The sequence below is a fragment of the Melanerpes formicivorus genome, unplaced genomic scaffold, assembly GCF_026170545.1.
Source record: "Melanerpes formicivorus ecotype bairdi unplaced genomic scaffold, bMelFor1.0.p_v2 SCAF_2, whole genome shotgun sequence".
NCBI classification, from domain to species: Eukaryota; Metazoa; Chordata; class Aves; order Piciformes; family Picidae; genus Melanerpes; species Melanerpes formicivorus.
The window spans coordinates 52,563,365-52,581,376 of NW_027142354.1; the positions used below are offsets into that span (position 1 = coordinate 52,563,365).

The window sequence follows — 18,012 nt, forward strand, 5'->3', positions numbered from 1 at the left end:
GGCCCACTGCTCCATGCTACAGCCCTCCCCCGCCGCCAAGCGCGGCAACATCCCCCGGCCAGCCCCAACACCCAAAGACATGCCCCTGCCTGCTCCCAGCTGCTCCATACAGTACCCACCCTTGTCTCTCACAGCCCCCAGTGCAAGCAGATCTCCCCTTTTCCCCCTCCAGACACAACCAGAACCACAGCTGTTGTCAGTCCTTTAATGCCCGACTCGCAGCCTCCTCCCCACAGCACCTTCACATTCATACCCACAGCAGCCGCTTGCTCCCCACCACAGTCAGCACGGCAGGTCCCATCTGGGAGGGACAGCACTGGAAAAACAGGGGAGCAAGATCCATGCTCCTGCACTGCAGTCCTGTGGGGAGCACAGTGGACATTGTCTCCCTTGGTCCAACTTGCCAGACACCAAGGGCCGGGCAGGGGTTACAGCCACACAGAGAGATAAGAAAATACTTCTGATATTTCTCAGAAACAGCTTTTAGAAACCACAGTTTTTACATCTCCCCATAGAAAAGATGGGTTTGGGCACAGGCCACAGCCCAGGTCTCCCTCTAGTAGAAACGCTTGTTCCGCTCCTGGCGTTTCTGGAAGACCACAGCTCCCACCACAGCGCAGACGATGATGCCCAGCAGTGCACAGAGCAGGAGCAGGAACACTTTCCAGCCTGTCAGAGGCCCACTTCGGAAATTCCCTGTTGGGTCATCCACATTGTCTGCAAGGACAAGAATAGCTAAACACCAATCCAACCTCAGCTTCTGCAAGGCCTCAGAGGGTGTCACAACTCTGATGCCTTTCAACAAGCCTTTATAGGTCCAGCCTTGACTTCCCAATCCTTCACCAAAGGTTTCTAAAGTGCAGAGACTTACCTTTGGGTGATTTAAGGAGGCTGACACTAGGCTCAATCTTGGTCCAGTCAACAGTTTCATCTTCTACAGGGTGCTCTACCATGAGCTGGAAAAGCTTCATTGAGATAATATCATGATTGTCTAGGGGGAAAAAAAAGCACCAAACCCTGTCAGAACCTGTAAGAGATGTCCTAGGAGTGCTCTGAGCACATGGACCACACACTGCCAGGTTCAAGTCTCCTTCCCTCTCAAACCACCCTCACACCTCAGGTATAAAACTGCATTTCGAGCTCTTCCTTAGCTCTCAGATGCCGTAGGTGCCTATCCAACAGGGTTTCAACGGTTTAACAATGGAGGGAAAAGAAACCACCCAATGCATCCACAGCATCACATCCAGGCTCCAAACAGCAGGTATTCCTGCAAGCAAAGCACTTCTCACCAGACAAATCTCCAGTGCCAGCAGAAGCACCAAAGAAGTAGCCAGTTGGCAGCTGAACTCCTGCAATGTCAATGCAGTTCTTCCATTCATTCTTGTCTTCCACGTCAGTCATCACCTGCAAGGCCAGGGGAGTGTTACACCAGAAATGCATGCCACTGTTGGCCTAGGTCAGAAAGGACCTTAAAAATCATCTGGTGGCAACCACCCTGCCATGGGCACAGACACCTTCCACTAGGATCAGGTTGCTCAAAGCTCTGCCCAAGCCTTGAACAAGTCCAGGGATGGTGCATCCACAACTTCTCTGGGCAATTCATTCAATGCCTCCCCACCCATCCTGCCCACCTGCAGCTCTTTTGAAGCCAGAGGTGCAGGAGAAGCAGACAGCTGACCCTGGAAAACCATCTCCAGGTCACCTACTGACACAGCAACAGCAGCCACACAGCACTGACCCATCCAGCATGTGAGATACCCAGCTCCACACCACCTCACCGTCAGGCGGCCTCGGGAGTAGCGGACGGCAAGGAAGGTGTCATGGTTCTGGTTCCGAAGGTCAGCCGTGCACCCTGCCAGCTCCGTCCAGCGCCCATCCTTACTGTGGTCGTATGTCAGGGAGCCATTGTTCACCATGGCCGAGATGTAGGGGAACACACGCTGCAGAGAGGACAGAGCTGCTGTTTTTGGTCTGTAGGAGCCTTCAAGATTCAGACCAAGAGCCACCTTCTTTTCTAGAAGCCTGGTCAGAACCTCAGTGAGAGCAGGATCTCGGTCAGGCATGGCAGCAGAGCCCCAGAAATCAACAAGAAATCAAGGCTCACTGTATATGCAAAGCTGCTTCTAAATTGAGCAACAGCTTGTTCTAGGTAAAACAGAGGAGCTATTTCTGATCTTCTGTATCAGGTCCCCACCTGCACCCACACCAAACCGTGTGGCCAGGAAAACAGAATGGCCCCAAACTTGCAGAGTAAGCACCAGACTGGGTAATAAGTGTAAGAATGGAGCATAGGACCCAGAATGAGCAGAAGCCTCACATAAGCAGCTTAACCATGCTCAGGGCTTTGTAGTCAGTAGATTATCTACACCAGGAAAGGCCATCTGGAGGCAAGAATTTACTTCCCAGGGCGCATCAAGACAGTAGAGAGATGGGTAATTTCCAGGTGCTTTGACTTCAGTATCTCATTTTGGTGCCACAGATCCCACAGCAGTTACATTTTCTGACTGTGCAATAAAAAGATCCATAAACACAGAGCAGGACAGAAGAAAAGGATCACAAGCCCCCACAGGACTGATCCCACAAGGAATTCTGGAGCAAAAAGCCACATTAGGAGTTTTTCTTTTAGAGGCAGCCAGATTGTAAACAGAGATTAAGGCCAAAACCAACATGGAATGATCAACCAAAGCATAGAGAAATTCAAGAAATGACACTTGAGATGAATATACTCTTAGGTTAACTCCTCTAACTGAACAGGTGGTGCATAGTTTACGTTAGCCCTGAGCCATCCTCTCATGCAGAGGGGAAAAGGCCTTGGACACCTCTGTGTAGTCAACAACGGCAAAAAATGGAACAAGGCCCTTCTAATCTCTGTTAATGCACATAGAAACTCTTCTTTTTTCCAGCTCCCATGACAGGAGCAGTAGTCCACTCTCATGCAGAGATTTTTCTTTGGTCCTGGCACTAAGCATGCAGAGTACAAAGCAAATAGAGAACAGCCTCCTCAGTACTGACCAAGCTGCCTGGACTACTCACCTCTGTCGCTTCATCATTGGGATATGTATCAAGAAAAATAGCCAGTCCATGGAAGTTGTCCTTGCTGCCAAAGACAGGGCCTGGAACAGGGCAAAACATTAGAAACTGAAGGCTCTCAGAATTTTTGCTCAGAGGTTTCTATTGAAGAGAGCTACAAGAAGTGGTTATTGCCACGGAGATAACTGAGCACCTGTTCCCAGCACAGCACATATAGGACACGTCATCCCCAGCTAATGAAACTTGACAGAGGGGAACTCAAGCATTCTCCCTGGTGAGAAACTTTCCAGTATGGGGTACGTGTGGGTGCTGGTGAGGCCTCAGCTCAGCCAGTCTGGCCCCAGCTGCACACCATACCTGCCACCAAGCGCTCCTGTGTGTACCACAGTGCCAGGCCGTCCCCGTGCAGGTTCTTCTTGCCGGCTCCATGGATCTTGAAGTGGACATGGAGCTCCCAGTCCTTGAGGAAGCACGGCTGTGGAAAGAGACCACCCAACGGTGTTACGGCGAGACTTGGGAGGGACGCTGAGGCCGCCCCGAGCTCCCGCCGGTCTTCCCCCATAGCTCTTACCACGCGGTTCCAGATGGAGCCCTCTCGGCTGCGCTCATCGGGCGTCAGGCGCACGTACTGGCTGGTGACCATGGTGCTGCCCTGGAAGTCCCATAGTGGCATCGCAGCGGAGCCTGCGCCTGCAAAGGGTAGAGAAGGCGGCTCAGCCCGTGCCGCCGTGGCCCGTCCGTCCCGTTCCACCCAGCCCCGTGCTCACCCTGATACGGCTTCATCAGCGAGTGCTCCCGCTTCAGGTGCTCGCTGTTCCCATCTGTAAGCTCGGCGGGCGCCAGGCGCGGCCCGGCCACCACCACGAGCAACACCACCGCCACCAGCAACCCTCCCGCACCCGCCGCCATCCTCCACTTCCGCCTTGCGGCGCGCCACTCCCACCCCCGGCCTCGCTCGGGAATGGCATCTTGCCATGCCAATCAGAAACCCTCACACCACCGCGTTCCCGCCTCCACCGGCAAGGCCTCACAGCTGCCGGCCTATGGCAGAGGAGGGAGGCGGGGCTCGGGAGGGGTGTAGCTCCCGCCGTGCTCTGGGCGGGCAGATGGGGACGGAGCGGGAGGAGCAGAGGGCGTCCGCCAGCACACATTGCGCAGGTGCGGCGGCGCGCGGCATGCCGGGAGCCGTAGTCCGCTCTTCTTCTACCTGCCACTCACGTGCGCGCCTCGTGCTGCCCGTGGGACGCGTGGCCCGCGACGGCTCCCCGCATCCCGTCGCCATGGCAACCGCGCACACGATGGTGGCGGGCGTGAGGGACCCATGGCTCTGCTCCGGCTTGCAGAGGAATGGTCTCTGCCCCAGGAATGGCCCCAGCCTGAGCTCCCGCAGGCCTTGTCAAGCAGCGGGGCGGCGGGCAGTATTGTCCCAGCACCGCGGGAAGGAGTGGCCAAGGCAGCACTGAAGTCACAGGCAGCTTTATTGAGGGCCGCAGGGCAGCCCAGGGCCTGGCACAGCACAAGGCTTCCTGCCCCACTGTGGCTTGTTTCCCACCCATCCCTAGTGGTGTGGGTGCTCAGCCATGGCAGCTGTGGTGGCTGGGGAGCTGCATCTTCCAGCCCTCAGGATGGGCATCTCCAATGAAGTGTCAGAAGCTGCAGCTCAAGTGTATTCAGGGCAATGTGGCTCCCATGGGTTCTTGCAGGCAGCTCCTCTCAGTGGCTTTAACCAAGGCTGTCATCAAGCCCTCTGTTGGTGGCTACCCAGTCAGGTCCTGTCTCTCTATGCTTGTCCCTGGTGCCATGCAAATGTGGGAGCTCCTCTGGACATCAAAAGTTCAGTATCTGAGCATTTTCTGAGCCAGATGCTGTGTCTGGGGCAGCACCAGTCACATCCTACAGGAGCAGAGGGTAATACATGGCATTTGGTTGGCTATATGTGCCATATCCGAGGGCATAACCAGTGCCACAGTGGGATGACAAACATGCCCTGTGCAATGTATGCATTGCAGCAGCCTCTGCAGGGTGTGCCAGCAGTGTGGACGGATGAGTCCTGAGCAGGTTCTCATTCTGGAGGTGTGCAAGCCCTTGACACATTGAGATGGGCTTCTCTCCAACAGCACAGGGGCTACAGGAAGGTTATGGAGTACAAGGAGCCTGTGGAATCCTATGAGGCAGGGAGAGGAGAAGCCAACTGATTAGTGAAAGACTGGGTGCAAAGCCAATCTGAGCACAGCAGTCTGAGGCTCAGGGCCAAGCCAACCCTTTGGGGGAAGTCTAGAGACCAAGCAGATTGGCCATGGCTTTGGGACCTGCAGCTGAGTCCTGTCTGGCACTTCACAGCTCTCATTTCTTCCTGTTCATGATCTGGCTGGAAATCCAGTTCATCCCATCCTGCAGGGAAGAGAAATGTGTGAGAATAGCCCCAAGAGCATGGTATGTCCTTGAGTTCTCTCCCAACACTGCAGAGCCTGCAGGACTCCTTCTCTACCTGCACTCCTTCCCCAGACAAGGCTGAGCAGGCCTGGATCTGCCATTCCCGGTCCCGGTAGGTGTGGAGGCTCAGCCCTTCTGCGATTTCAGCTGCAGGTGCTGCAGTCACTAGGTCCTGCTTGTTGGCAAAAACCAGCAGTGGGACCCCTGTGAGAGACTCATCCTCAGTGAGCTCTGCCAGCTCCTGCCAAGAAAAGATCATCTTCCAGCGCTGCTGTTCACTGCTGCCTTCCTCCAGAGAGCTACCTGGACACTTGCCTGAGCTGCCCAGGGTTGGCTAGGGCACCTCAGTCCCCCAAAGTGCTTCAGTCCCCTCTCTCCTTTGCTCTTATTGCAGCCAAAGAAGATGTGAGGTCACGATATCACTACACAGAGGCATGTGCCTCTGCAGCTCCATCTGCCCTGAAGAGAGCTGGGAAGCTGCATGCATTACTACCTGAGGGCTGAAGAGCTCCTGGCGTTGAAAGCCTTGGGCAAAGGGCAGCTACAGGAGGCTGCTGTCAGCCCTGTGCTGTCTGGCACACCCACGCTGTCGTCTGATGCCAGTACAACCAAGGCTGGCACGCATTCTCACCTTCCCCCTCCAGCTTTGTTCCCAGGCTTTGCAACTCTGCATTCACTGCATCTGCTTGGTCATATCACTAACGTGGTGCTGGGGAGGTGTGAGGAGAGCTGTTAACTGAGAGCTCATTCTCACCAGGGGCAGAGTCACCCCTGGACCAGGTACCCCTGGAGCATCCCACCTGGCTCAGGAGGAACTGCTGGGCACAGATCTACTGTAGAGTGGGGTGGCTCTGCCTGCTGAGAGTCTGATCATGAGCCCTTCTGCCTCTGGGGAGAGCTTCCCACCTACAGCATTGCAGCACCACAGTAGAAAACAACCTTGCTCTCTGCTCCAGTCTTCAAAGAGCTTATGACAGATGGGTCTGCACCTCAGGACCCCACAGCCACCCCCCAGTGGACCCCTCATACCTGCCCTGTCTCCTCAAAGCGCTTCTGGTCTGCGCTGTCAATGACATAAATCTGCCATGGGGACAAAAGGGACGGTCAGCTGCTCCTCCTCGCCTGGCTGCACAGCCCTCTGCCTTCTGCGGGGGCCGTGCACAGGGGTCATGGCTCTCCATACACGGGGCTAGGGGGCGGGGAGGCGGCCACTCCACTCACCAGCAGGTCTGTGCTGCCCAGATATTTCTTCCAGTAGGGGCGGATGGAGCGCTGCCCCCCGATATCCCAGACGTTTAGCTTGAAGCCATGCGAGTGAACGCTCTTTATGTTGAAGCCCTGAGTGGGGACAGAAACTCCAGTGTCACCCAAGAGGGCAGTAGGACCACCCTCCTACTGCCCATGATCCCCAGCAGCACCTACCTGGGTGGGTGTGATGGTGCTGATCTCCTCGGATGCCAGGCGTTTCAGCAGCGTGGTCTTCCCTGCGTTGTCCAGCCCCAGCAGGACAATACGGAGCTCCTGCTCCGGGGAACCCTTCAGCTTCTGGATGACGGAGAGCAGCCCCTGGGGGTGTGGAATGCTGGGGGAGCCCTGCAGGGTACCAGGTGGCTGCAGAACACCCTCATTTTGGAGGGAGGAGCTGGGTGCACTGTTGGCCATGAGTACCCTGTGTCTATGATCTGAGTGTCAAAGCTTAGCTCCCAAGATGTCCAGGCTTGAGGTGGCCCCATGAAAGATGTGCCCAGCCCAAATCCCTCCTCGAAGTGTGCTGCCCAAGTCTTGGGAGCCCTGCCTGCTCCTGGGTGTGACGGTGAGACAAGTCCAGGACACAGCCCTGTTCCTGCTCTGCCAGGGTGCTTGACACCACAGCCAGAAGCTGGTGTCAGCATATCCACCCTGGCACATGCAGGATGTCATCGGTCCCCACTTACCTTCTGCACATCACCCATGGTCTGGAAGTTGCTCTGGCCCGTGGCACACCTGGGGAGCTGCCGAGGGCTCTTCCCCAGGGCCTGCTGGTGGCTTTGTGACTGGCATGCACCCTATCCCCAGGGGAGGAAGAGGATTACGGGCTCCAGAATTAGCAGCTGTTTCTCCATTTACCCACAGTATTAAATAATGCCCTCGGCAAATCCCCCAGCCAGCTGTCGCCCCGCCGTCGCCTACCCCCAGGATAAACCAGGTTCTGCCAGGCTGGGGCACTGGGGCACAGGGTGTTCCTCTCCCCATGGGGCCAAGCTCCAGCTTGGGGACAGCAGCACAGCAGGAGAATGCAGTACCCAGACACCACAGGGCTCATGACAGGCAGAGCAAAGTGGTGGGATGGAGCCATTCAGTGTTGGATCCCAGGAGAGGCACAATAGCCCCAGCCTCCAAAAGGGTTGATCCAGGCAGTGGAGATAGGCCATAGGCATGGCTGTGCACAGGGCTGGCACAGCTTCTCCTGTGAGGTGCAGTGCCTCAGCACATCCCCTCATCCCATCCCACCCAAGCAAGATGAGGTATCACCAGCATCCATGAGCTGCTTCCAGGGAAGGTAGCAGGAGGTAGTGCTGAGACTGGAAGTAATACTAAGGCTGGAGCTTCTCAAGGCCACATCATCTCCTTGCTGCCACACAGGGGAAAGCATCACACCCTGGAGCAGGTCAGTGTCTGGGCTGTCAGCAGCCAGAGGGGATAGCACAGGACAGGGGTGCAGAGGGACACAGGCGCTTTCTCCAGCAGCCCACCCCAGCCCAGGTGGGGTGAGGGGCTCATCTGTTCACCATTTGGATCAAAGATATTAATTAAGCAGTGTCTTTGATTCTTGCGTGCTGCAGTTTGGTCCTCGGATCAGGTTTCCTAGCAGAGAGGTTATCCTTGTGGTGAGCGCCGTGAGTCACGCACTCTTGGTAAGACGTTTTTATTTATAACTCCTGTTGCAAAGCCAAGCCAAACAATACAACTACATTCTAACAAAAGGAAGGGGAGAAGCATGGTTGTCTCCCACCCCACTGCTGCTCTGTGCTGCTCTGAGGGGGCAGAGGGGCCACCAGAGGAGCCACCCTCCACTACCCCCTACCCAGAGACCCTGCCAGGGCTGCAGCTGCTAATGCCACACTGCTTTTGTGCATGTTGGTTGTGGGAACATTTCATTTTTCTCTGCACAGACCTGCACCCAACTTAATGTTAGGGTTCTGCTTTTGATAGGTTAATCACCCACCTTGTATCCCAGTTATTAGCATTTCCATGAGCGAGTTGCCATGGTGCTCTGTGGTTTATCCTGTAACTGTTAGTTACTTATATTTCCTAACAAATATGCTAAAATATCCTCAGCTGGTTTGTGGTTGCTGATCAGCATGGAACTCTGGCCTTAGGAGATGGGCAAAACTGCTTAGGCATCGGTTTGGTGGTTCCAAGCTGCACGTCCACCATTCCTTTCTAAAAGCCTCTGACAATGTCTAGGGTGCAGGCAGCTCACCCCAAACACCAGCAGCAAGTAGCAGCATAGCCGTGGGGGGCCAGCCTGGGACCCACCACTTGACATAGAGCTGGGAGGCAGCAGTGTGTTCAGCAAGAAGCACCAAGCTGGTGGAGTGGTGTGCTGGGCATCTTGATGCCTCCCTGCCCTCGCATCCCCCTTCCCTGGGGTGCTGTAATACTCAGGAGAAGCCCTTTCAGGCTGCCCAGGGTGCTGGGAGTGGTAACAACTGGGTGGGGACATCAGGGTGGTATAGGCTATGCTGGTAATGGGAACCGGGTGGGATGGAGCTGTAGATAAAGGTGGAAACAAGGATACAGATGGGGACGGTGTCATGGATGTGGATGCATATGGAAGCAGGGATGGGGACTGGGGTGTGGATGAAGACAGGGATGGGGATCAGGATGGGGATGTAGATGGGAAGAGGGATGCAGATGGGGATGGTGTAACGGCTGGGGATGCAGATGGAGACAGGGATGGGGACTGGGATACGGCGGGGTGGCGGCGGCTTCTGGCCCGGAGCTGCAGCCTGTGCCCACCGGGGCGGTGCCTGGGCTGGTGGCGGCGGCGGCGCGGGGCGGGAGGGCGGCTCCGCTCCCCCCGCTGCGGTCTCAGTTCCCAAGGCGACACTTCCTGTGGCAGCCGAAAGCGGTAGTGCCGCGGAGCGCCGGGCCGGGCCGGGCCGGGCCGGGCCGGGAGAGCTGCGCTTCGCCGCCGGCCGGGGATGCTGCGGGGCCGCGGGCCGCGCCGGTAGCGCTCTCGGCCGGGGGTGCCAGACATGCAGGGCAAGGCCAAGCTGCTGCTGGTCCACAACGGCCGCATGGTGAGTCCCGGCCGCGCCCGGAGCGCCTGTCCCCGCATCCCGGTGCCGTCCCGCCCATGGCACGGCGTGGGGCCGAGCACCGGGAAGGCAGAGGGGTGTGGAGCGGGTAATGGGCAGGCGGAGGGATGTATGGGACAGGGCACCGAGCAGGCGGAGAGGTGTGGAATGGATAACGGGCAGGCAGAGGAACGTGTGGGCCAGGCACCGGGATGGCAGGAGGGTGTGGGCTGGGTACTGGGCAGGCAGGGGAATGTATAGGGCCGAGTAACAGACAGGCAGAGGGTGTGGGGCGGGTGACGGACAGATGGGAGATGTGAGGATGCAGGGCAGCAGGGGGCTTGGGCGTCTGAAGCAACAGACATGCAGAGGAGTATTAGGACAGGCCGTGGTATACGGGGTTGGGTAGCAGGCAGGCAGGAATGTACGGGGCTGGAGTTATGAGCAGGCAGGACTTTGTGGGACTGACATCTCACTTTAAGTACATGGCACTGGGGCCAAGCAATGGTCAAGCAGTGACATATGGCCAGGGAGTAACAGGAGTACCGGTATGTGAGGAGCTGGATGGCACAGGCAGGACAGAGTTATGTGGGTGTGGGCAGCAGAAATGGATGGTGAAGATAAAGGAGCTGGCAAGGTAGGTTGGGGTAATGGGCGGGCAGAGCTGGGATGTGTGGGCCTGGAGTAAGAGGCATGGCAGGGGCATGTGGGGTGGGTTAACAGAGACAGGTAGGAATGGGACAGTGGGGCTGGGATGGGCACAAGCAGGGGGTACAGGGCAAGCTGGGGGTGGCAGGGTGAAGGATGTTATTCAGCCAGGTTAAGGGCATCACTTCTGTGTGGCCCCAGATGGGTGATGAGAGGCAGGGTGTGCTTGGCCAGGCTTTGACTACAGAGGCTGTGCCCATCACCCTGCTTGCTGTGTGTCCTGGGGTATTTCATCCTCATGGCTGGTATATGGGGCAGCCCAGGGGGTGGGGGTGCTGCAGGACACCCTGCTCTACTCTGTCCTTCAGTGATAGCTCTGGTAAGACCTGGTCTCTGTTTTTGGGAATGTGCCCTCCAGAAGCTCCAAGTCCCAAGGAAGAAGGGAGCAGGCAGTTTGCCTGTCTAGGGTTGTGGTTGTCCTTCCTTCCCTCCCCTCCTCCCCTCCTCTTCCTGTGCCGGGGAGGTTGCTTCTCTCCTCCCAGGGCAGTGGTGGTAGCAGGGTTACATCTGACAGCATCTGCCCTTTTCCAGTTGTTGGCTTGGCCCCAGGGCACGGGAGGTGGGAGAAAAGCTGTGCACCCTTTGTAGCACCCCGACTCCTACTTGCTATCCCTGGATTGAGACCATCATGGCCTCTCTCAGCCATGGGGCAGCTGTTCCAGTCATAGCTAACAGCAGAGCAGTGTTTGCTGGTGGCCAGTGTACCTTTCTCCTTGGTTTGGACTGGGCTTGTCCTTATACTGCCACCTGTCTGGGTACTGCTTCACCGGGATGGCAGACACAGTGTGGCCTCTCTCATCTCTCTTCTCTCCACCCCTGCAGGGCCCGGCTGTGTCGGATGGAGGTAAGGCTACTCTTTGCTCTGGGATGGGACGCCTGCATCATCTTTTAGGAAAGTGGGAAGCTCAGCCACCCTGGTGACAGTGGGTAGGAGCCAGCAGAGAGCCAGGTCCTGTATCAGCACAGGCTGTGCCATGGGTGGGTACATGGCCGGGCTGCCGCAGTGCTGGGCTTAGCCCTCTGCCAGGGACTCACCATACACCCCCATCCCTCCCTCACAGCCCCATTGTGCCTGTCCCTCCCTTCTGGCTGCTCAGCTGGCATCCTTGGGTACTGGAAGCTGAGGGGCTTCCCAGGGAAAGCAGAACCTGGGTACCAGCCAGCCCCAGGTTCCCTGAGGAGTCTGTCTCCATCTGTCTCATTGTGCATCAGTTATCTCAGACGGCCTATCCACCTCCCTCAGCCCTGCTGCAGGATCCTTCTAGTGCAGGCTACCTGTGGCTGATGTTCGTACCTGCACATGCAGGGTGTGCACAGTTGCACCATGTTTTGGACAGGAGAAGTGTGGGGGGAGCTCAGCAAAGCAGCAGCCTGCTTCCTCCTCTGATCCTGATGGCTTTTCTGGGAGAACTCTGCTTTCATACCCTTTCACCTGCAAATGACCCTCTGTTCCCAGTTGCTCACCAGTTCAAAAGCTGGGGTCTCCCCTGGGAACTTCTGTCTGTTTGACAGAGGGACTCCATTTGAATTCATGGTAACCTTGAGTGTCCCTGAGAGAGGGTTTCCTCTGAGGGTTTCCTCAGAGCGTTTCCTTTCCTGAGGATGACATTTTCTGTGCCCTCCTCCCACTGTGTTTGTTCCTTGTCAATAGACAACGTAGAAGGTAAGTTCAGGCACCTCTATCCATACTCTAAGCTTTCCTCCATGCTGTGTGCCTTCTGTGTTCCCTTCCCTTCTCGCCTGGGCTGGGTGCTTTCCCCATGCATGGGCTTTGCTCTCCTGGGAGGTGAGTCACAGATGGAGTCACAGTAACATGCCACAGAGGGGAGGACAGGCAGCACTGGCAGGAAGGGTTGTCACACCAGAAAGTGCCAGCTTTGGCATAACAGCACTCAGTTTGCTGAGAGTGCCACTGTGATGCTCCTCTCATTCCTTACCCGAGGGCTCACCATCTCAAACTGAGATGGGGTGGATGAACTTCCTGTAGACACAGAGGGCTGCTGGCAATACTGGGGGAAACTCAGGCAGCCAGAACTGACCCTTTTTTTCTCTCAGAGTTAAACACTTCCAGGGCCCATGGCAGCAACCACAGTGTGAACAGCTTGCCAGGACCTCCGACCACCTGCAGCTCCACACAGGGGTCAGTGGTCAGCTGGGCAGAATCCTTCGAAACACTGCTGCAGGACCACGTGGCCGTCACCTACTTCACTGTGAGTACCACAGCCCAGACTTTGGTCCCCACTCCCATCTGTTATTGGCAACCAGCTGTCCCACAGCCACAGAATCAGCCAGGCCAACAGCTCTCTGCCCTACAGGAGTTCCTCAAGAAGGAGTTCAGCGCTGAAAATGTCTACTTCTGGCAGGCATGTGAGCGCTTCCAGCAGATCCCAGCCAGCGACACACAGCAGGTACCAGCCTCTGCACAACTGTGGCGTGGCTGAGCCTGGGTCATGCATCTGCTGGGAGGGACGTGGGCACAGGTGGACATGGCTGTCATGCTTGTATGTCCCAGTGTCCCAGCAGACCCCTGTTCTGGGAGGCTGAGAAGGCTGGGGTCTCTCATGAGGTGAGCCAGGGGCTCCCTGCAAGGTAGCAATGAGGAGGTTCCTGGTCATGACCTGACCCTCTTGCTTCCCTAGCTGGCCCAGGAGGCACGGCGGATCTATGATGAGTTTCTCTCCAGCCACTCGGTCAGTCCTGTGAATATTGACAAGCAGGCCTGGATTGGGGAGGACATGCTGGCCACCCCCTCTCCAGACATGTTTCGCATCCAGCAGCTCCAGGTACAAGAAACACCCATACTCCACTCAGCCACAGGATGGGGGCTGTGGGACAACCCCACAGATCACTTAACATCACTTCTGTCACCATGGGGCCATGCTGGGGGGCAGTGGACAGAGAGAGCTGCTGGTGGGCAGGGTTCTTAAGCACACAAAGCACACACTCCTTCCCTTTGCAGATCTTTAACCTGATGAAGTTCGACAGCTACACACGCTTTGTGAAATCCCCACTCTACCAGGCCTGCCTGAGGGCAGAAAGCCAGGGGCAGCCCCTGCCTGACCTGCGTCCCCACTCCCGCAGCAGCAGCCCTCCACCTGACCTCAGCAAGGTGAGTGGAGTGGGAAGGGAATGATGGGGACCTGTCCCTTACTCACTGCTTGAATCCAACCCAACCCCAGGCTTAGGACAGACAGGGATTCAAGGGACCAAGGAAAGGGAAGGGTCAGTCTCAGATGTCCCCATGCTGAGATGCTTGTCCATTCATCTCAGAAGTCCAAGCTGAAGTTGGGCAAGTCCCTGCCTCTGGGTGTGGAGACAGCAGGCAGTGGTGCCAACCACAGCCCCCGCCGGTCGTTCAGGAAGGGAGAGCGGCGGGAGCCCTCCTGGGCAGGTAGGTGCTGTGCTGAGTGTGGCAAAGGGGCTATGTCACCCCTGGAGGGTGTCCACAGTCCCCACCACTATCCCTCTGTCTGTCCTAGAGGGGCGAGAAGGCAGTGGGAGCGCCATGCTGTGGCGGGAGTCTCAGGGCTCACTCAACTCCTCAGCCAGCCTGGACCTGGGCTTCCTCTCCTCGTCGAGCACAACTGCCAGCCCCTGGGCAGAGGTGAGTCATCACTGCACCAGTCCCATGGCATCACACTGCCACTTGCTGGGCTCACCCCACAGCATCCCTCCTGCAGGGCCATCGGAAGAGCCTGGGAGGCAGCGAGGCAGAGCTGCCAGGCAAGCCCATGAAGTACTGCTGCGTGTACCTGCCCGATGGCACAGCCTCTCTGGCCTCCGTCCGGCCTGGCCACTCCATCCGGGACATGCTGGCAGGCATCTGCGAGAAGCGTGGCTTCAACATTCCTGACATCAAGGTCTTCCTGGTGGGCAACGAGCAGGTAGGGCAGGCAGGGGGAGAGAGGGATCCTGCCAGGCAGACCATCACAGGCCAGGAGCATCCAGTGCTCTGCTTGGTCTCTCCTAATGGTTTGCTCTTGCAGAAAGCACTGGTGCTGGACCAGGAGTGCTCCGTGTTGGCAGACCAGGAGGTAAAGCTGGAGAACAGGATAAGCTTTGAGTGAGTAAGAGCTTTGGGACTGATGCTGTTGCCCACATGTGTCCAGTCTGATTCAAACATGACCACCCACAGTGCCCAACCCCAACCCCCCAGGCAGTCCTGAACACCCCAGCTCTGCCGCTGCCTGTCCTGTCTCTCTGTGCTTTCCTGCAGACAGCCTCTTCTCCCCCCACTGCAGCCTGGAAATCTCCTCCCTCCGTAAGACCATCCGCATCACAGCAAAGTCAACCAAGTGCATCCGGGAAGCACTGCAGCCTGTGTTGGGGAAGTATGGCATGAGCATGAAGCTGGTGCTGCTGCGGCGGGTGAGGACTCACTCCTCAGCGGGCATGGCCCCCACTGCTTGGGCCAGGGGTTGCTGGGAATGACCAGGTGATGGAGAGCAGTGGTCCACACTGGGGGCAGCCCATGGGCTCATGGAGAGCCACTGGTGTTTGAGATGGGCTGCACTCACCACTGTGGGCTCTGCACTGTGCTTGTGACTTGACAGGGTCTGGCTGGGGAGGTCCACAGCATGGCTGCCTTTGCAGTGAGTGTGACACTATCTGGCTCTTCCCATTGCAGCAAGGTGAGATGGCCACCCTGGACCTGGAGAAGCTGGTCAGCACAGTGGCTGCTCAGAAACTTGTCCTGGAAACGCCAGCAGGTAGTGTCTTCCCTGTCAAGCCATGTCCCCCTGCCAAGCCATGCATGCAGACAGTGTTCTCAGAAGGCCAGGCTGCTTTCTGCTGCTCATGGCTCCTGCTCCTCGGGATGAGTTCCATCCTGTCACCATCCAGGCTGGGACCAGGGTGTTGGCATGGGGTGCTGAGCATCACTTACCTTGCAGGCATGAGAATGACAGAAAGCTCTGAGGCTGCAGCTGCTCCCTCCCCCCTCCAGAGTGAGGTGAGCTCAAGATCCAACCACCCCAGTAAGAGATTATCCCGCAGCTGCTGCCATGGCCTGTGGGGAAGATGTGCCCTTGCTACAACACTGGCAGATGCTGAGGGTCTGGGCAATGTGTGGCAAGGTGGGAGCCAGGCTGCAGGAGGGTGATGGGAATGTGGTTTGGGGGAGAGATGCTTCCTTGCCTCCTTGTCCCATTGCTGAGGCCATGGCTGCTCATCGCAGGAGGGAAGCCCAACAGGAGCAGAACCTGACACACTGTGGGAGATGCCCTCCTCCTCTTCCCGGCACCGGTCTTCAGCTGCCATGAACCTGAACCGCCGCACATATGACCTGGAAGGTGAGACCTACCATGTCTGAAACCTGAGGGGGTGGGGCAAAACACTGAATGAGGGCCACAGGGCCTCCATTCTGCAGGGAGAAGGTGAAGGTGCTGAGCCTGGGACATGTTCAGGGTCACATCAGGTGGAGGGGTGTTGGGACAGGAGCCCAAGTGCTGGGCTCAGGTGCATGACCTGCATTTCCCCCAGGGCTGGTGGAGCTGCTGAATCGTGCCCAGAGCTGCCGGGCCAATGACCAGCGTGGACTGCTCTCCAAGGAGGACCTAGTCCTACCTGACTTCCTCCAGCTCCCTGAGCAGGCTGACAGCACCTGCAAGGGGTCAGATCAGCCCCATGCCCCTCACCCAGGCTCTGAGGGAAATGGCCATCCTCAGCCCACAGAGCCCACACCAGCTCAGCCTCCGGTCGACCATGAGCTCCGATGAGTCCTGCTGCACATCTGCACCCTGTGCGTGGTACCCCCAGGCCATGCCAGGGTTCAACACAGGGCCCAGACAGCCCCTGCCCTGCACCGCCGACACTGCCTGGACCGCAGATTCGTCCACATCCTGTCCCAAACTGTTGTGTCGTGTCACTGTGAGTGATTGAGCAGCTGCCATGCCCCTCGATGGGCTCACATCCTGGTGCACATCAAGGGAATCCTCTACATAGTTTGAACTCTCGTTGCAAAGCACTTTGCAGCATCCCACACATGCCTGGCACTGTCCTGCCCAGTGCCTCTGCCTGCTCTGCTTGCAGCAGAGCTCTCTGCCCAGCAAATCATGCCTGGGCCAGGCTGGCACAGTTCCACTGACTGCTGAGGTGAGCAATGCACCCTTTCTGACTGACAGGTGTGCAGGATAGAGAGGGTGGATGGGGTGGGAAGGCAGGCTCCAGCCCTGAACCCTGATGTTGTGGGCAGGCAGGGTCAGGAGAATGAGTGTTTGGAGCTGAGAGCCAGATTTAGTCCATGTTAGTGATACGTGGTCTACCCTTCCCAGGGAAGGGTGAGCACGGCCCTGCCAGCCTGTGCCCTGAGCAAGTTGTTACCAGCTGCATTGAGTGAGTGTGGCTGGGCCTGATCCTGCCACAATAGCACTGCCACTATGGAACAGGGCACCTGGGTCCTGCCCCAAGCAGGCAGAGGCAGAGCCAGCAGGTTGTGCCAAAGAAGCCTTCCTTCTCCTGCTTGGGCAGCTTCTGAGGTAACTTCAGGAGCAGATTCCCCTAGGTTCCCTGCCTCAGCCCAGATGGGACTGCAGGTGCTCAGTCCTCAAGGTCAGGCCTGGCTGCTTTCAGAGGAATGCAGCACCTTGGGTGCTGAGCATCTCAGCCTAGTCTGTGGTTACCAGCATGTGTATAGCCTGGCATCCCTGCTTGCAGCTGTGCCAGTCTGTAAGTTTGAGTCCAGCTCTTGCCAGACCTGGGCATTCCCTGCGGGTATCCATCCCCAGCAGCCCATGCTGCTGGTCCCAGAGCCAGTCTGCAATGGAGACAGCCCCCTGATAGCAGCCAGGAGATCCCTCCATCATCTGTGTGTGCTGTGGCCCTTCCTGGCTGTACCCTGGGTCACTGCTGCATCACAACTGCCTTGGGGTTTGCCCAGGGACAGGGGGCATGGCCACCCAGTCCCATGCCGCTGCAGCCAGCTGCAGCCCTACAGCCCCAGTCAGAGCTCCCCTGTGTCTCTGTGGTGCTGCAAAGTCCCTTCTGTGGTGTGAAACCGGGGGAAATAAAGAGCATTGCCTGGATGCACGTCCCTCTCCTTCCTCTGCCATCAAGGCCAGATGGTGGTTTTCCCAGCAGCAATGTTCCCTCAGCCCCTCCATACACCACAGAGCGCCCCTGGGGCCAAGGCAGGGCTGGAGCCAGCCCTTGGCTCCAGTGCCACCCTGACCGACATCAAGGGGCACTGCCAGGAGCTTGTTTTCCCGGCACTGATGATGGCGTAGGGGAAGCTGCAGGGCCAGCACGGCCAAGGACTTCAGCCCTGACCCTGTCAATGAGTGATAGCTGGGGCTGCCAGGGCCTCACTGGGTTAATGATTGTGGGGGCAGCTGGCCAAGAGCCCTCAGTCATGGGGCAAATGCGGACACCAGCCTCCTGCCCACCACAACCTGGGACAGTGCTCTGTTGGTGCCACTAGCTGCACCCTCTGGTCAGAAGAGTCCCCAGGACATATCATCTGCTGTGGCACCTCCTGGGCATTAAGCTCCATTGGTTTGTGACTCAGAGGAGGCTCAGTAATGCTCTAGTAGTGGCAGGGATGCCCCTAGGTTGTCCTCAA

General features: G+C 57.5%; 3 protein-coding genes across 6 annotated transcripts; 1 reads left to right on the plus strand and 2 right to left on the minus strand.

Annotated features, from left to right (window-relative positions):
- Positions 1 to 191: 191 nt before the first annotated feature.
- Positions 192 to 3,963, minus strand: LMAN2 (lectin, mannose binding 2). Its single transcript, XM_068160570.1, has 8 exons — positions 3,798 to 3,963; positions 3,602 to 3,720; positions 3,388 to 3,505; positions 3,034 to 3,113; positions 1,779 to 1,940; positions 1,290 to 1,404; positions 872 to 991; positions 192 to 717 (listed from the first exon to the last, which is right to left on the minus strand). The coding sequence occupies exons 1-8, from the start codon at positions 3,937 to 3,939 to the stop codon at positions 557 to 559; spliced, it is 1,017 nt and encodes a 338-aa protein (XP_068016671.1). The 5' UTR covers positions 3,940 to 3,963; the 3' UTR covers positions 192 to 556.
- A 537-nt stretch (positions 3,964 to 4,500) lies between these two features.
- LOC137445900 (ADP-ribosylation factor-like protein 3) lies at positions 4,501 to 7,391 on the minus strand. Its single transcript, XM_068148055.1, has 6 exons — positions 6,886 to 7,391; positions 6,685 to 6,801; positions 6,493 to 6,543; positions 5,519 to 5,704; positions 5,340 to 5,421; positions 4,501 to 5,194 (listed from the first exon to the last, which is right to left on the minus strand). The coding sequence occupies exons 1-5, from the start codon at positions 7,123 to 7,125 to the stop codon at positions 5,374 to 5,376; spliced, it is 642 nt and encodes a 213-aa protein (XP_068004156.1). The 5' UTR covers positions 7,126 to 7,391; the 3' UTR covers positions 4,501 to 5,194; positions 5,340 to 5,373.
- Positions 7,392 to 8,308: 917 nt separating this feature from the next.
- RGS14 (regulator of G protein signaling 14) lies at positions 8,309 to 17,477 on the plus strand. 4 transcript variants are annotated; one of them, XM_068160591.1, is made up of 15 exons: positions 8,309 to 8,357; positions 11,277 to 11,432; positions 12,510 to 12,664; positions 12,770 to 12,862; positions 13,094 to 13,237; positions 13,414 to 13,563; positions 13,725 to 13,845; positions 13,934 to 14,058; positions 14,135 to 14,338; positions 14,441 to 14,517; positions 14,696 to 14,822; positions 15,082 to 15,163; positions 15,347 to 15,405; positions 15,631 to 15,745; positions 15,936 to 17,477. In XM_068160591.1, exons 2-15 carry the CDS (start codon positions 11,429 to 11,431, stop codon positions 16,169 to 16,171), a joined length of 1,692 nt encoding a protein of 563 aa, XP_068016692.1. In that variant the 5' UTR covers positions 8,309 to 8,357; positions 11,277 to 11,428; the 3' UTR covers positions 16,172 to 17,477. The 4 variants fall into 4 exon arrangements, with proteins under 4 accessions (XP_068016692.1, XP_068016702.1, XP_068016689.1 ...); XM_068160601.1 differs by lacking the exon at positions 8,309 to 8,357 and adding an exon at positions 9,566 to 9,749 and having other exon boundaries at positions 11,277 to 11,298; XM_068160588.1 differs by lacking the exon at positions 8,309 to 8,357 and adding an exon at positions 9,673 to 9,749.
- Positions 17,478 to 18,012: the final 535 nt, after the last annotated feature.